Genomic DNA, 17,206 nt, shown 5'->3' with positions numbered 1-17,206 from the left:
AAATGAAACTCCACACCCTGGGCACCGGGCCTTGTTAAACGAGCTTCCCCAGTGTGGTTGATAGTCCGGCAGTCTGATAGGAGGAGTCACGTTTTCCACACCCACAATGCACCTACAGTCACGGCGTTCAGATCCAATCAGATGCCAGTAGTGATATGTTGGCGGCGCGGCTGTAGTTTCCTCCTCCAAGGCAGAGCAGCCCAGCCGCAGTGTGTGATCACTGCTTGTGTCAACTTGACGAGTCGAGATGGCTAATGTGTTGAGAAATTCCGCTAAATTCGGGTTTTCAGGTATGTGAACTTACCTGACATTGAGTAAGAACAGCAGGAAGAGTTTAATAGCTATTTCTCATGAGTTTTGACGGCCCATTTCGAGAACAAACAAGAATATCAGTGGTTAGATTGCATGGCTAAGTAGTTACCTAGCTAGCTAGCTAGCCTCCCCTTCGCTGGTCAAAACTTTCAGAAACTAGAGCAAAGTTCACAGAACGCTTGTGTCTGTCCTTATGTCGCGTAATGTCACATTATGTCAGTTTGCGTGGGCTATCTAGGAACTATCAAGTAGTTAACTATATCAACTAGGTAATATATCGTAGCGAGTTGTTGTCATATAAGAGTATATCTAACATGATTACAGAATCACACATATCATACCCCCCCATAAATGATAACCTATCCTGTTATTGTAATGGTGAGAGCATGTCTTGGGGTTATGATATAAAATGCTAACCTCCCCTGTTATTGTAATGGTGAGAGCATGTCTTGGGTGTATGATATAAAATGCTAACCTATCCTGTTATTGTAATGGTGAGAGCATGTCTTGGGGTTATGATATAAAATGCTAACCTCCCCTGTTATTGTAATGGTGAGAAGTTAGCATGTCTTGTTGGTATGATATAAAATGCTAACCTATCCTGTTGTAATGGTGAGAGGTTAGCATGTCTTGGTGGTATGATATAAAATGCTAACCTATCCTGTTATTGTAATGGTGAGAGGTTAGCATGTCTTGGGGGTATGATATAAAATGCTAACCTATCCTGTTATTGTAATGGTGAGAGCACGTCTTGGGTGTATGATATAAAATGCTAACCTATCCTGTTATTGTAATGGTGAGAGCATGTCTTGGGGTTATGATATAAAATGCTAACCTCCCCTGTTATTGTAATGGTGAGAAGTTAGCATGTCTTGTTGGTATGATATAAAATGCTAACCTATCCTGTTGTAATGGTGAGAGGTTAGCATGTCTTGGTGGTATGATATAAAATGCTAACCTATCCTGTTATTGTAATGGTGAGAGGTTAGCATGTCTTGGTGGTATGATATAAAATGCTAACCTATCCTGTTATTGTAATGGTGAGAGGTTAGCATGTCTTGGGGGTATGATATAAAATGCTAACCTATCCTGTTATTGTAATGGTGAGAGCATGTCTTGGGGGTATGATATAAAATGCTAACCTATCCTGTTATTGTAATGGTGAGAGCACGTCTTGGTGGTATGATATAAAATGCTAACCTATCCTGTTATTGTAATGGTGAGAGGTTAGCATGTCTTGGTGGTATGATATAAAATGCTAACCTATCCTGTTATTGTAATGGTGAGAGCATGTCTTGGGGTTATGATATAAAATGCTAACCTCCCCTGTTATTGTAATGGTGAGAGGTTAGCATGTCTTGTTGGTATGATATAAAATGCTAACCTATCCTGTTATTGTAATGGTGAGAGGTTAGCATGTCTTGGTGGTATGATATAAAATGCTAACCTATCCTGTTATTGTAATGGTGAGAGGTTAGCATGTCTTGGTGGTATGATATAAAATGCTAACCTATCCTGTTATTGTAATGGTGAGAGGTTAGCATGTCTTGTTGGTATGATATAAAATGCTAACCTATCCTGTTATTGTAATGGTGAGAGGTTAGCATGTCTTGGTGGTATGATATAAAATGCTAACCTATCCTGTTATTGTAATGGTGAGCGCACGTCTTGGGGTTGTGCTATTTGTGTCTAACTTTCTCACTTGTAATTTATTCACGATTCATTCATCATTATCATGGTAACATCCACATTAATGTAGAAGTGTTCAGAAACAATCTATTTTTATTTACAATAAAAGTGACTCCAAAATGGCTCAATATATTATTTACCATTTCTATTGGTCACCAAATAATCTGAAACACAACCAAAACAAACAGCAAATGCATCCAACCAATTTGTAGTCACAAGCTGGATATAATCATTGCATGCTATGAATATGGGACCAAATACTGCACTTTAACCTCATAGTCATTGTATCATTTAAAATCCAATGTGCTGGAGTACAGAGCCAGAACAACATGTCACTGTCCCAATACTTTTGGAGCTCACTGTACATAGTGAATAAGGTTCCATTTCAGACACAGCCATGGTCTTATAATACAGGGTCACATCGTTTCAGTGACAATGTCAACTATCAGGGGGGGAATCGTTATTCCGAAACCTTTTCCAACGGAAACCCTTTACTCCAAACGGAAAGAGTTCTGCCCCTGAAAACAAGTTTATCGGACAAACGTTGTTCACAAACTGTGTTTAATTGTCCTTTATGCTGTTGGAGCAACTTTCCTTTTGTTCTGAAGAGAGAAGGTTCCTGACTCCTCTTCCCCCAGAATACACCTGCAGGTCATACAAAGTTTTTAAAATTTTATTAGGATCCCCATTAGCTGTTGCAAAAGCAGCAGCTACTCTTCCTGAGGTCCACACAGAACATGAAACATAATACAGAATGACATAATACAGGACATCATTAGACAAGAACAGCTCAAGGACAGAACTAAATAATCATTTAAAAAGGCACACGTAGCCTACATATCAATGCATACACACAAACTATCTAGGTCCAATAGGGGAGAGGCGTTGTGCTGTGAGGTGTTGCTTTATCTGTTTTTTGAAACCAGGTTTGCTGTTCATTTGAACAATATGAGATGGAAGTTAATACTGTATGTTTTCTTGAATTTGTTCAGGATTTAGGAACAATGAAAAGACCCCTGGTGGCATGTCTGGTGTGATAAGTGTGTGTGTGTCAGAGCTGTGTGTAAGTTGACTACGCAAACAATTTGGGATTTTCAACACATTAATCTTTCTTATAAAAAGAAGTGATGCAGTCAGTCTCTCCTCAACTCTTAGCCGAGAGACTGGCAGCATAGTATTAATATCAGCCCTCGGATTACAATTAAGATGGTCTGATGATTTGCAGAAGGTGGCTGTTTTGTCTCCTGACTAGTGCTGAGCGACTAGTGCTTTTTGAGTTCGGTTTGAGTTCGATGAGAGATATATATAATTAAAATAAAGAATCACTATTTTCAGGTTCAATAGTACATTTAAATTTTTTTAAATAATTATAACATCATATGCATTATGTGGGTTGAATGCTGTAACACAGAATAAAGCGATTTAATAAAAGTCCCATGATGCTAGTGACTGTTCATTCATTACTGCTTATCACTTATTAACTATCACTTATTCACTTTACTTTAATAGAATATTTCAGTTGTTGTGTATATTACATTAGTTTAATTGGATGACTTTATTATCTCATTCCAAGTCATCATCTCATCTCTATAGAGCTGCTGCCTGACAAAATCACTATTTAGTAGTTCTTCAAAGTAAATAAGGCATACTTTTATGACTGCTGAATACCATTATGTCGCCAAGCAACTTCTGTTTCCCCTCTTGATCATGCATTCTTCTCTCTTATGTAGCAGGCATAAAAGAAACAGACAGGACAAGTAGTTGCGCAATGGATTATGGTCATTGTAGTTATCACTTTTTTCTTGGCATGTTGGAAACTACAAGTCCCTACTACATCGCACAGTTTGGGCATGATCGGATTTCTAGAGAAACTGCAGTGCAATGACAGAATGAAAATGGAATTCTAATAATTGAACAGACGTCGGACAATTTCTGTTTTTTTAAAAGCCGAAAAATAACCGAAAATTCGGTTAATCGCTGTCTATACACAGTAAACATGATGGTGTGTGTTATTTTGTTTATTGTTTTATACCATGGCGTTTTTGAATACTTCTTTCTGATTGGCTTAAAGGGCATTCTAGAGTTGGCATTATTTCCCTATAACACACGGTATATTGTTATATTATTATTAAGTTAATTTGTTGTTATATTTTGCTGTTCTTTGGCAGGCGTGTTGTCCCAGTTGTCCATCCACAGTAGACATGGGAGAGAGTGTGTGTCGCCGTGCTTCTCTCTGCAGCAGAGGAACAACTCTACCTCACCTAAGATCAAGGTGGATCTGGACAGCAGTACAGGTAAACCCATGCACAGCTTCTTTACCTGTCCCAAATGGCACCCTGACCCCTACATCAGGGTAGACAGCCCTGGTCCTGGAGGCTACAGGTACTGTTTACATCAGGGTACACGGCCCTGGTCCTGGAGGCTACAGGTACTGTTTATATCAGGGTAGACAGCCCTGGTCCTGGAGGCTACAGGTACTGTTTACATCAGGGTACACAGCCCTGGTCCTGGAGGCTACAGGTGCTGTTTACATCAGGGTACACGGCCCTGGTCCTGGAGACCACAGGTACTGTTTACATCAGGGTAGACAGCCCTGGTCCTGGAGGCTACAGGTACTGTTTACATCAGGGTAGACGGCCCTGGTCCTGGAGACTACAGGTACTGTTTACATCAGGGTAGACGGCCCTGGTCCTGGAGACTACAGGTACTGTTAACATCAGGGTAGACGGCCCTGGTCCTGGAGACCACAGGTACTGTTTACATCAGGGTAGACGGCCCTGGTCCTGGAGGCTACAGGTACTGTTTACATCAGGGTAGACGGCCCTGGTCCTGGAGACTACAGGTACTGTTAACATCAGGGTAGACAGCCCTGGTCCTGGAGACTACAGGTACTGTTTACATCAGGGTAGATGGCCCTGGTCCTGGAGACTACAGGTACTGTTTACATCAGGGTAGACGGCCCTGGTCCTGGAGACTACAGGTACTGTTTACATCAGGGTAGACGGCCCTGGTCCTGGAGACTACAGGTACTGTTTACATCAGGGTAGACGGCCCTGGTCCTGGAGACTACAGGTACTGTTTACATCAGGGTAGACAGCCCTGGTCCTGGAGGCTACAGGTGCTGTTTACATCAGGGTACACAGCCCTGGTCCTGGAGACCACAGGTACTGTTTACATCAGGGTAGACAGCCCTGGTCCTGGAGACTACAGGTACTGTTAACATCAGGGTAGACAGCCCTGGTCCTGGAGACTACAGGTACTGTTAACATCAGGGTAGACAGCCCTGGTCCTGGAGACCACAGGTACTGTTAACATCAGGGTAGACGGCCCTGGTCCTGGAGACTACAGGTACTGTTAACATCAGGGTAGACAGCCCTGGTCCTGGAGGCTACAGGTACTGTTTACATCAGGGTAGACAGCCCTGGTCCTGGAGGCCACAGGTACTGTTTTCATCAGGGTAGACAGCCCTGGTCCTGGAGACTACAGGTACTGTTAACATCAGGGTACACAGCCCTGGTCCTGGAGACTACAGGTACTGTTTACATCAGGGTACACAGCCCTGGTCCTGGAGACCACAGGTACTGTTTACATCAGGGTAGACAGCCCTGGTCCTGGAGACTACAGGTACTGTTTACATCAGGGTAGACGGCCCTGGTCCTGGAGGCTACAGGTACTGTTTACATCAGGGTAGACAGCCCTGGTCCTGGAGACTACAGGTACTGTTTACATCAGGGTACACAGCCCTGGTCCTGGAGGCTACAGGTACTGTTTACATCAGGGTAGACAGCCCTGGTCCTGGAGGCTACAGGTACTGTTTACATCAGGGTAGACAGCCCTGGTCCTGGAGGCTACAGGTGCTGTTTACATCAGGGTACACAGCCCTGGTCCTGGAGACCACAGGTACTGTTTACATCAGGGTAGACAGCCCTGGTCCTGGAGACTACAGGTACTGTTTACATCAGGGTAGATGGCCCTGGTCCTGGAGACTACAGGTACTGTTAACATCAGGGTAGACAGCCCTGGTCCTGGAGGCTACAGGTACTGTTTACATCAGGGTAGACGGCCCTGGTCCTGGAGGCTACAGGTACTGTTTACATCAGGGTAGACAGCCCTGGTCCTGGAGACTACAGGTACTGTTTACATCAGGGTAGACGGCCCTGGTCCTGGAGGCTACAGGTACTGTTAACATCAGGGTACACAGCCCTGGTCCTGGAGACCACAGGTACTGTTTACATCAGGGTAGACAGCCCTGGTCCTGGAGACTACAGGTACTGTTTACATCAGGGTAGATGGCCCTGGTCCTGGAGACTACAGGTACTGTTAACATCAGGGTAGACAGCCCTGGTCCTGGAGACTACAGGTACTGTTAACATCAGGGTAGACAGCCCTGGTCCTGGAGACTACAGGTACTGTTTACATCAGGGTAGACAGCCCTGGTCCTGGAGACCACAGGTACTGTTTACATCAGGGTAGACAGCCCTGGTCCTGGAGACTACAGGTACTGTTAACATCAGGGTAGGCAGCCCTGGTCCTGGAGACTACAGGTACTGTTTACATCAGGGTAGACAGCCCTGGTCCTGGAGGTCTCAGGTGCTGTTTACATCAGGGTAGACAGCCCTGGTCCTGGAGGCTACAGGTACTGTTTACATCAGGGTAGACAGCCCTGGTCCTGGAGGCTACAGGTACTGTTTACATCAGGGTAGACAGCCCTGGTCCTGGAGGTCTCAGGTGCTGTTTACATCAGGGTAGACAGCCCTGGTCCTGGAGGCTACAGGTACTGTTTACATCAGGGTAGACAGCCCTGGTCCTGGAGGCTACAGGTACTGTTTACATCAGGGTAGACAGCCCTGGTCCTGGAGGCTACAGGTACTGTTTACATCAGGGTAGACAGCCCTGGTCCTGGAGGCTACAGGTACTGTTTACATCAGGGTAGACGGCCCTGGTCCTGGAGACTACAGGTACTGTTTACATCAGGGTAGACAGCCCTGGTCCTGGAGGCCACAGGTACTGTTTACATCAGGGTAGACGGCCCTGGTCCTGGAGACTACAGGTACTGTTTACATCAGGGTAGACGGCCCTGGTCCTGGAGACTACAGGTACTGTTTACATCAGGGTAGACAGCCCTGGTCCTGGAGGCTACAGGTACTGTTTACATCAGGGTAGACGGCCCTGGTCCTGGAGGCTACAGGTACTGTTTACATCAGGGTAGACGGGCCTGGTCCTGGAGACCACAGGTACTGTTTACATCAGGGTAGATGGCCCTGGTCCTGGAGGCCACAGGTACTGTTTACATCAGGGTAGACGGCCCTGGTCCTGGAGACTACAGGTACTGTTTACATCAGGGTAGACGGCCCTGGTCCTGGAGACTACAGGTACTGTTTACATCAGGGTAGATAGCCCTGGTCCTGGAGACTACAGGTACTGTTTACATCAGGGTAGACGGGCCTGGTCCTGGAGGCCACAGGTACTGTTTATATCAGGGTAGACGGCCCTGGTCCTGGAGACTACAGGTACTGTTTACATCAGGGTAGACAGCCCTGGTCCTGGAGACTACAGGTACTGTTAACATCAGGGTAGGCAGCCCTGGTCCTGGAGACTACAGGTACTGTTTACATCAGGGTAGACAGCCCTGGTCCTGGAGGTCTCAGGTGCTGTTTACATCAGGGTAGACAGCCCTGGTCCTGGAGACTACAGGTACTGTTTACATCAGGGTAGACGGCCCTGGTCCTGGAGACTACAGGTACTGTTTACATCAGGGTAGACGGCCCTGGTCCTGGAGACCACAGGTACTTCATGGTTTTGATTTAACCGACCTGGAAGTCCAGAGGTGTGGAATTTAGGAAATCACTGAACTGATATTGTTGTAACTACACCCACAAAATCTAAATGTCTTAGATTTTCCCCAGACCTCATAAATGGTCTCCTGATGTGGTTTAAGCATTGTTGTGGACTTCCAATTGTGTTGTTTTTCTTCTGTCAAACAAATGTCATTTTGAGAGTAAAAACCTGAACAAAATTGGGAAAACAGTAACCTGGAAAAACAAAATGGAATCAGGCAAAAAAAATTACAAATAGTGTACTATTTTAACCAGAGCCCTATTTATTTATTATTTATTCAACCTTTATTTGACTAAGTCAGTTTTAAGAACAAATTCTTATTTACAATGACGGCCTACCGGGCCAGACCTGGATGACGAGTTAGGGTTTGCGCCACAGGGATTAGGCTGCCATTTGTTGTCTCCTCCCCCTCTCATCCCTCTATCTCTCCCTCCCCTGCATCTCCCCCTCCTCCTCCCTCTCTAGGTGTAGCAGTGTTGAGGATGCAGAGTCCCCCTGTCAACAGTCTGAGTCTGGACTTCCTCACTGAGTTGTGTATCAATCTGGAGAAACTAGAGATGGATAGGAGTTGTAGAGGTCTGATCATCACCTCGGTCAGTACACACACACACACACGTCCTGTCACAAAACCATGATGCATACTATAACTCTCCCTGTGTGTGTGTTTCTATATCTGTGTGTGCCTGGTGTCCCAGACCCTCTCCAAGGTGTTCTCTGCAGGGCTAGACATCATAACTCTCCCTGTGTGTGTGTTTGGTGTCCCAGTCCCTCTCCAAGGTGTTCTCTGCAGGGCTAGACATCATAACTCTCCCTGTGTGTGTGCCTGGTGTCCCAGACCCTCTCCAAGGTGTTCTCTGCAGGGCTAGACATCATAACTCTCCCTGTGTGTGTGTTTGGTGTCCCAGTCCCTCTCCAAGGTGTTCTCTGCAGGGCTAGACATCATAACTCTCCCTGTGTGTGTGTTTGGTGTCCCAGTCCCTCTCCAAGGTGTTCTCTGCAGGGCTAGACATCATAACTCTCCCTGTGTGTGTGTTTGGTGTCCCAGTCCCTCTCCAAGGTGTTCTCTGCAGGGCTAGACATCATAACTCTCCCTGTGTGTGTGTTTGGTGTCCCAGTCCCTCTCCAAGGTGTTCTCTGCAGGGCTAGACATCATAACTCTCCCTGTGTGTGTGTTTGGTGTCCCAGTCCCTCTCCAAGGTGTTCTCTGCAGGGCTAGACATCATAACTCTCCCTGTGTGTGTGTTTGGTGTCCCAGTCCCTCTCCAAGGTGTTCTCTGCAGGGCTAGACATCATAACTCTCCCTGTGTGTGTGTTTGGTGTCCCAGTCCCTCTCCAAGGTGTTCTCTGCAGGGCTAGACATCATAACTCTCCCTGTGTGTGTGCCTGGTGTCCCAGTCCCTCTCCAAGGTGTTCTCTGCAGGGCTAGACATCATGGAAATGTATGGGAAAAGTCCGGAGCGCTGTGGAGAGTTCTGGAAGGCTGTTCAGGAGATGTGGCTCAAACTCTACGGATCCAACATGGCAACCATAGCTGCCATCAACGTGAGTCAGCACACCCTGTCCTCTCTGTGTCTGTCTGTCTGTCTCATGTGTTTATATATATATGGTTCTAGTCTATTGGATGTGACTATAGGATCATGGCTGATAGCCACCTCTGTCTCTCTGTCTATAGGGTTCTAGTCTATTGGATGTGACTATAGGATCATGGCTGATAGCCACCTCTGTCTATAGGGTTCTAGTCTATTGGATGTGACTATAGGATCATGGCTGATAGCCACCTCTGTCTCTCTGTCCTATAGGGTTCTAGTCTATTGGATGTGACTATAGGATCATGGCTAATAGCCACCTCTGTCTCTCTGTCTATAGGGTTCTAGTCTATTGGATGTGACTATAGGATCATGGCTGATAGCCACCTCTGTCTCTCTGTCCTATAGGGTTCTAGTCTATTGGATGTGACTATAGGATCATGGCTGATAGCCACCTCTGTCTCTCTGTCCTATAGGGTTCTAGTCTATTGGATGTGACTATAGGATCATGGCTGATAGCCACCTCTGTCTCTCTGTCTATAGGGTTCTAGTCTATTGGATGTGACTATAGGATCATGGCTGATAGCCACCTCTGTCTCTCTGTCTATAGGGTTCTAGTCTATTGGATGTGACTATAGGATCATGGCTGATAGCCACCTCTGTCTCTCTGTCTATAGGGTTCTAGTCTATTGGATGTGACTATAGGATCATGGCTGATAACCACCTCTGTCTCTCTGTCTATAGGGTTCTAGTCTATTGGATGTGACTATAGGATCATGGCTGATAGCCACCTCTGTCTCTCTGTCTATAGGGTTCTAGTCTATTGGATGTGACTATAGGATCATGGCTGATAGCCACCTCTGTCTATAGGGTTCTAGTCTATTGGATGTGACTATAGGATCATGGCTGATAGCCACCTCTGTCTCTCTGTCTATAGGGTTCTAGTCTATTGGATGTGACTATAGGATCATGGCTGATAGCCACCTCTGTCTCTCTGTCTATAGGGTTCTAGTCTATTGGATGTGACTATAGGATCATGGCTGATAGCCACCTCTGTCTCTCTGTCTATAGGGTTCTAGTCTATTGGATGTGACTATAGGATCATGGCTGATAGCCACCTCTGTCTCTCTGTCTATAGGGTTCTAGTCCAGCAGGTGGTTGTCTCATGTCTATTGGATGTGACTATAGGATCATGGCTGATAACCCTCGCTACAGCATCGGACTCAACGAGACTCAGCTCGGCATCGTAGCGCCCTTCTGGTGAGACATATACACACACTAATACACACTGAGTGTTGATGTGTTGAATCTGCTCAGGGTTGTGGTTGTGATGCTTCATGGTCACTGTAGTGTGTGTGTGTGTGTGTGAGGTGCTGAATGTGGTCATGTTGAATGTGGTTGTTCATGTTGTGGTCATGTTGTGGTCCAGGTTTAAGGACACGCTGGTGAACACAGTTGGTAACCGGGCAGCAGAGCTGTCGTTGGAGCTGGGTCTGTTGTACAGCGCTCCTGATGCCCTGAAGATCGGCCTGGTGGACCAGTTAGTACCTGAGGACCAGGTCCTCTCCACTGCACAGGACACCATGTCCAAGTGGCTGGCTGTACCAGGTCAGAACACTCTCCCTCACACTGGCTGTACCGGGTCAGAACACTCTCCCTCACACTGGCTGTACCGGGTCAGAACACTCTCCCTCACACTGGCTGTACCAGGTCAGAACACTCTCCCTCACACTGGCTGTACCGGGTCAGAATACTCTCTCTCTCACACTGGCTGTACCGGGTCAGAATACTCTCCCTCACACTGGCTGTACCAGGTCAGAACACTCTCCCTCACACTGGCTGTACCGGGTCAGAATACTCTCTCTCACACTGGCTGTACCGGGTCAGAATACTCTCTCTCTCACACTGGCTGTACCGGGTCAGAATACACTCTCTCTCACACTGGCTGTACCGGGTCAGAACACTCTCTCTCACACTGGCTGTACCGGGTCAGAATACTCTCTCACACTGGCTGTACCGGGTCAGAATACTCTCTCTCACACTGGCTGTACCGGGTCAGAATACTCTCTCTCTCACACTGGCTGTACCAGGTCAGAACACTCTCCCTCACACTGGCTGTACCAGGTCAGAATACTCTCTCTCTCACACTGGCTGTACCGGGTCAGAATACTCTCTCTCACACTGGCTGTACCGGGTCAGAATACTCTCTCTCACACTGGCTGTACCGGGTCAGAATACTCTCTCTCACACACTGGCTGTACCAGGTCAGAATACTCTCTCTCTCACACTGGCTGTACCAGGTCAGAATACTCTCTCCCTCACACTGGCTGTACCAGGTCAGAACACTCTCTCTCACACTGGCTGTACCAGGTCAGAACACTCTCTCTCACACTGGCTGTACCAGGTCAGAATACTCTCTCTCTCACACTGGCTGTACCAGGTCAGAATACTCTCTCACACTGGCTGTACCGGGTCAGAATACTCTCTCACACTGGCTGTTGTGGTGGCTAATTTCCGCATTACCAAATGAGGAGTTACAAACACACCAGTTCGAGTTAAACTACATCTTTAATACTTAAGATACATTTGCAAAAGTTCTTGACCCCACTAATGCATTCTCTCGAATGAACCAGGAAGGTGATTGCAGAATGGCTACAGGGATCTTTTATAGCAACGATACCCCCTTCAACGTACATTGACAAACCACAGATACTTAGTAACAGTTCTCAAAGGTTTACGTTTTGTATGACAGATATCAATAAAACACATCAGACAGTAACTGCTATGTCAACAGGATTAATGGTATAGCCCAGTATCTGGTCTCCTTAGAACTGTCCCTCCCTGGTACGGTATTGAACAGAACTATTTCATCCAATGGCGTATATCAATTGTCAACTCTAGATACTCCCATCTCAAGCAAACCCCCTCTTGACCCCACTCCTGGACAGGCTCACTGGGGAGTGAGCCTCTTGGTCATATATTATCACAGGATAAGTGCGAGATCTAAGAGAGGACATACAAGGGTCCATTTACTGCCATAGTCCTCCCCACAATAAAGAAAAGGAGGGTGTGACTTGCTCACAGACATTGTGGAGACAAGTCATTGGTTCCCCATTAATCACGCCATCCCTTCACATGGTTTAAGAAATAGGTAAAGACACATTCCCATGACGACAAGTCTGACCTCTCCCCTCTCTGGGCCCCAAGTGTCTGAGCCCCAGCTAAGGTAGACGTGCAACTGAAAAGACACCAGAGTCCAATGGACACTTTCTAATGACAAGTACCTCAAATAAGCATATTATACTAATAAAACATCTTAATTATCTATGCTACCCAACTAATTCTGATTCGTCCACGACACTGTACCGGGTCAGAACACTCTCTCTCACACTGGCTGTACCGGGTCAGAACACTCTCTCTCACACTGGCTGTACCGGGTCAGAACACTCTCCCTCACACTGGCTGTACCGGGTCAGAATACTCTCTCTCACACTGGCTGTACCGGGTCAGAACACTCTCTCTCACACTGGCTGTACCGGGTCAGAACACTCTCCCTCACACTGGCTGTACCGGGTCAGAACACTCTCTCTCACACTGGCTGTACCGGGTCAGAACACTCTCTCTCACACTGGCTGTACCGGGTCAGAACACTCTCCCTCACACTGGCTGTACCGGGTCAGAACACTCTCTCACTATATACTTTATAGTTTATCATCCTAGACATCTCTCTCCTGCCCCCAGACCAGGCCAGACAGACATGAACATCAGTCACCATCTCTCTGACTGGATCCACAAACCTATACATTATCCTATATATACACTAACCAATATGTTATCCTGTGTATATACGCTGACATGTATACATTTACATTTACATTTACATTTACATTTGAGTCATTTAGCAGACGCTCTTATCCAGAGCGACTTACAGTAGTGAATGCATACATTTCATAAATTTTTTCTCTACTAGTTGTGTTCGAGAGCACCAAAACGACTGACTGTCTACAAATCACCTTGCATCATAAAAAAAATAAAATAAATAAATAAATATATATATACACTAACCAATATGTTATCCTGTGTATATACGCTGACATGTATACATTATCCTATATATACACTAACCAGTATGTTATCCTGTGTATATACGCTGACATGTATACATTATCCTATATATACACTAACCAGTATGTTATCCTGTATATACACTGACATGTATACATTATCCTGTATATACGCTGACATGTATACATTATCCTATATACAGTACCAGTCAAAAGTTTGGACACGCCTCCTCATTCCAGAGTGTTTATTTTTACTATTTTCTACATTGTAGAATAATAGTGAAGACATCAAAACTATGAAATAACATATGGAATCATGTAGTAACAAAAAAAGTGTTAAAGCAGTCAAGATATATTTTAGATTATTTAGAAGTAAGAAAAATAAGAAACCTGCACACTGCTCTAGCTGGCGTCACTGCTCTGGCTGGCGTCACTGCTCTGGCTGGCGTCACTGCTCTGGCTGGCGTCACTGCTATTTAATAAGCTATATGTATTGGCCTCACGGCCTTCGTCAGAGCTTTCGATTCTTCAAAGTAGCCGCTCTAGTAAAAATAATGAGAAACACTTGAATGAGTAGGTGTCCAAACTGTTGACTGGTACTGTATATAAACACTAAACTATACACCTCTCCCTCTAGACCCTGCCAGACAGATAGATCAGTGTGTTATATCTGTGTGTGTATATATTATATATAACACCTCTCCTCTCCCTCTAGACCATGCCAGACAGATAGATCAGTGTGTTATATCTGTGTGTATATATTATATATAACACCTCTCCTCTCCCTCTAGACCATGCCAGACAGATAGATCAGTGTGTTATATCTGTGTGTATATATTATATATAACACCTCTCCTCTCCCTCTAGACCATGCCAGACAGATAGATCAGTGTGTTATATCTGTGTGTATATATTATATATAACACCTCTCCTCTCCCTCTAGACCATGCCAGACAGATAGATCAGTGTGTATATATTATATATAACACCTCTCCTCTCCCCTCTAGACCATGCCAGACAGATAGATCAGTGTGTTATATCTGTGTGTATATATTATATATAACACCTCTCCTCTCCCTCTAGACCATGCCAGACAGATAGATCAGTGTGTTATATCTGTGTGTATATATTATATATAACACCTCTCCTCTCCCTCTAGACCATGCCAGACAGATAGATCAGTGTGTTATATCTGTGTGTATATATTATATATAACACCTCTCCTCTCCCTCTAGACCATGCCAGACAGATAGATCAGTGTGTATATATTATATATAACACCTCTCCTCTCCCTCTAGACCATGCCAGACAGATAGATCAGTGTGTTATATCTGTGTATATATTATATATAACACCTCTCCTCTCCCTCTAGACCATGCCAGACAGATAGATCAGTGTGTATATATATATATATAACACCTCTCCTCTCCCCTCTAGACCATGCCAGACAGATAGATCAGTGTGTTATATCTGTGTGTGTATATATTATATATAACACCTCTCCTCTCCCTCTAGACCATGCCAGACAGATAGATCAGTGTGTTATATCTGTGTGTATATATTATATATAACACCTCTCCTCTCCCTCTAGACCATGCCAGACAGATAGATCAGTGTGTTATATCTGTGTATATATTATATATAACACCTCTCCTCTCCCTCTAGACCATGCCAGACAGATAGATCAGTGTGTATATATTATATATAACACCTCTCCTCTCCCTCTAGACCATGCCAGACAGATAGATCAGTGTGTTATATCTGTGTGTATATATTATATATAACACCTCTCCTCTCCCTCTAGACCATGCCAGACAGATAGATCAGTGTGTTATATCTGTGTATATATTATATATAACACCTCTCCTCTCCCTCTAGACCATGCCAGACAGATCACCAAGTCCATGATGCGGAAACAGACCATTGACAAGCTGCTGTCCAACAGGGAAGCTGACATCACCAACTTTGTGAGCTTCATCACTAAAGACTCCATCCAGAGGTCCCTCCGCATGTACCTGGAGATGCTCAAGAGTAGAAAGGCCTAGTCTGGGGCCCGAACGGCTCCCCCGGTCCCCTTTAGGGCTTCTAACGGCTCCCCGGTCCCCTTTAGGTCTTCTAACGGCTCCCCGGTCCCCTTTAGGGCTTCTAACGGCTCCCCGGTCCCCTTTAGGGCTTCTAACGGCTCCCCGGTCCCCTTTAGGGCTTCTAACGGCTCCCCGGTCCCCTTTAGGGCTTCTAACGGCTCCCCGGTCCCCTTTAGGGCTTCTAACGGCTCCCCGGTCCCCTTTAGGGCTTCTAACGGCTCCCCGGTCCCCTTTAGGGCTTCTAACGGCTCCCCGGTCCCCTTTAGGGCTTCTAACGGCTCCCCGGTCCCCTTTAGGGCTTCTAACGGCTCCCCGGTCCCCTTTAGGTCTTCTAACGGCTCCCCGGTCCCCTTTAGGTCTTCTAACGGCTCCCCGGTCCCCTTTAGGGCTTCTAACGGCTCCCCGGTCCCCTTTAGGGCTTCTAACGGCTCCCCGGTCCCCTTTAGGGCTTCTAACGGCTCCCCGGTCCCCTTTAGGGCTTCTAACGGCTCCCCGGTCCCCTTTAGGGCTTCTAACGGCTCCCCGGTCCCCTTTAGGGCTTCTAACGGCTCCCCGGTCCCCTTTAGGTCTTCTAACGGCTCCCCGGTCCCCTTTAGGGCTTCTAACGGCTCCCCGGTCCCCTTTAGGGCTTCTAACGGCTCCCCGGTCCCCTTTAGGTCTTCTAACGGCTCCCCGGTCCCCTTTAGGGCTTCTAACGGCTCCCCGGTCCCCTTTAGGTCTTCTAACGGCTCCCCGGTCCCCTTTAGGGCTTCTAACGGCTCCCCGGTCCCCTTTAGGGCTTCTAACGGCTCCCCGGTCCCCTTTAGGGCTTCTAACGGCTCCCCGGTCCCCTTTAGGGCCCTGGTCAAAAGTAGTGCACTGTATCGGGAATAGGGGGCTACGTCACAATTATCTCTCCTTTCTGCTGTGTGAACTTGTTCTCTTCCCTTCACGGATTTGAAAGGACATTTTTGTGGGGAACGAGTGCACCCTTCAGGAGTTAAGGAGAGATTATTGGAACGCAGCCATCCTTTAAGAGGATGTCTTCTGATGCCCAGGCAAACATGTGAAAGTAACCTGGGGGTGAGTCTCAATAGTCTGGCTCCCTCTGCTTGTCTCCTTTCACTTATTGAGAGACACCCACTGGTTACATCCCAAGTAGCACCCTAATTCCCTATATTGTGCACTACCCTTATAGGCCCTGGTCAAAAGTAGTGCACTATATAGGGAATAGGGTGCCAGTTGAGACGCTACACTGTCATATTCATATACATTCTGGCCCGTTTGGATCCTAATGAAGACACCCCCGGCCTTATTTCCCCTGCCACAATGTTTGACTGTTTAGACTGAAACACAGAGCGCTGTTACGATGTAGGTGATTGTACAGTATGTCATCTTGCCTTTATCTGTGAACATAATGTTTGTTTTCGTATGATCTTTTCCTCTACTGTTGGTTTGCAAGTAAACATCTTTAAAATACCTTCCATGGAATGTGTGTTGAGTTTTATGTTCTATGATGTCGCTAGTTTAGGGCAGGGTTTCACAAATCCCTTCCTGCCCCCCCCCCACACACACACACACACACACACAGGTGCTTTTCTTTTTTGCACTACACAGCTGATTGAAATAACCAACTCCTCACCAAGCTTTGATTATTTAAATCTGCTGTGTAATGCTAGGGCACAAAATTCAACATGCACCCGGGTGGGGCACC

At 46.2% G+C, this 17,206-nt stretch overlaps 1 protein-coding gene across 1 annotated transcript; it reads left to right on the top strand.

Moving 5' to 3' along the window:
- The first annotated feature begins 130 nt into the window (after positions 1 to 130).
- On the top strand, positions 131 to 16,976 carry LOC106592647 (enoyl-CoA delta isomerase 1, mitochondrial). Its single transcript, XM_045715933.1, has 7 exons — positions 131 to 290; positions 4,170 to 4,295; positions 8,305 to 8,432; positions 9,235 to 9,381; positions 10,504 to 10,625; positions 10,795 to 10,973; positions 15,308 to 16,976. The coding sequence occupies exons 1-7, from the start codon at positions 248 to 250 to the stop codon at positions 15,472 to 15,474; spliced, it is 912 nt and encodes a 303-aa protein (XP_045571889.1). The 5' UTR covers positions 131 to 247; the 3' UTR covers positions 15,475 to 16,976.
- Positions 16,977 to 17,206: the final 230 nt, after the last annotated feature.

Source organism: Salmo salar, chromosome ssa03 (genome assembly GCF_905237065.1).
Source record: "Salmo salar chromosome ssa03, Ssal_v3.1, whole genome shotgun sequence".
Taxonomy (NCBI): Eukaryota; Metazoa; Chordata; class Actinopteri; order Salmoniformes; family Salmonidae; genus Salmo; species Salmo salar.
Note: the sequence above shows the minus strand (reverse complement) of the source record. Positions and strands in the feature narration are given on the sequence as shown.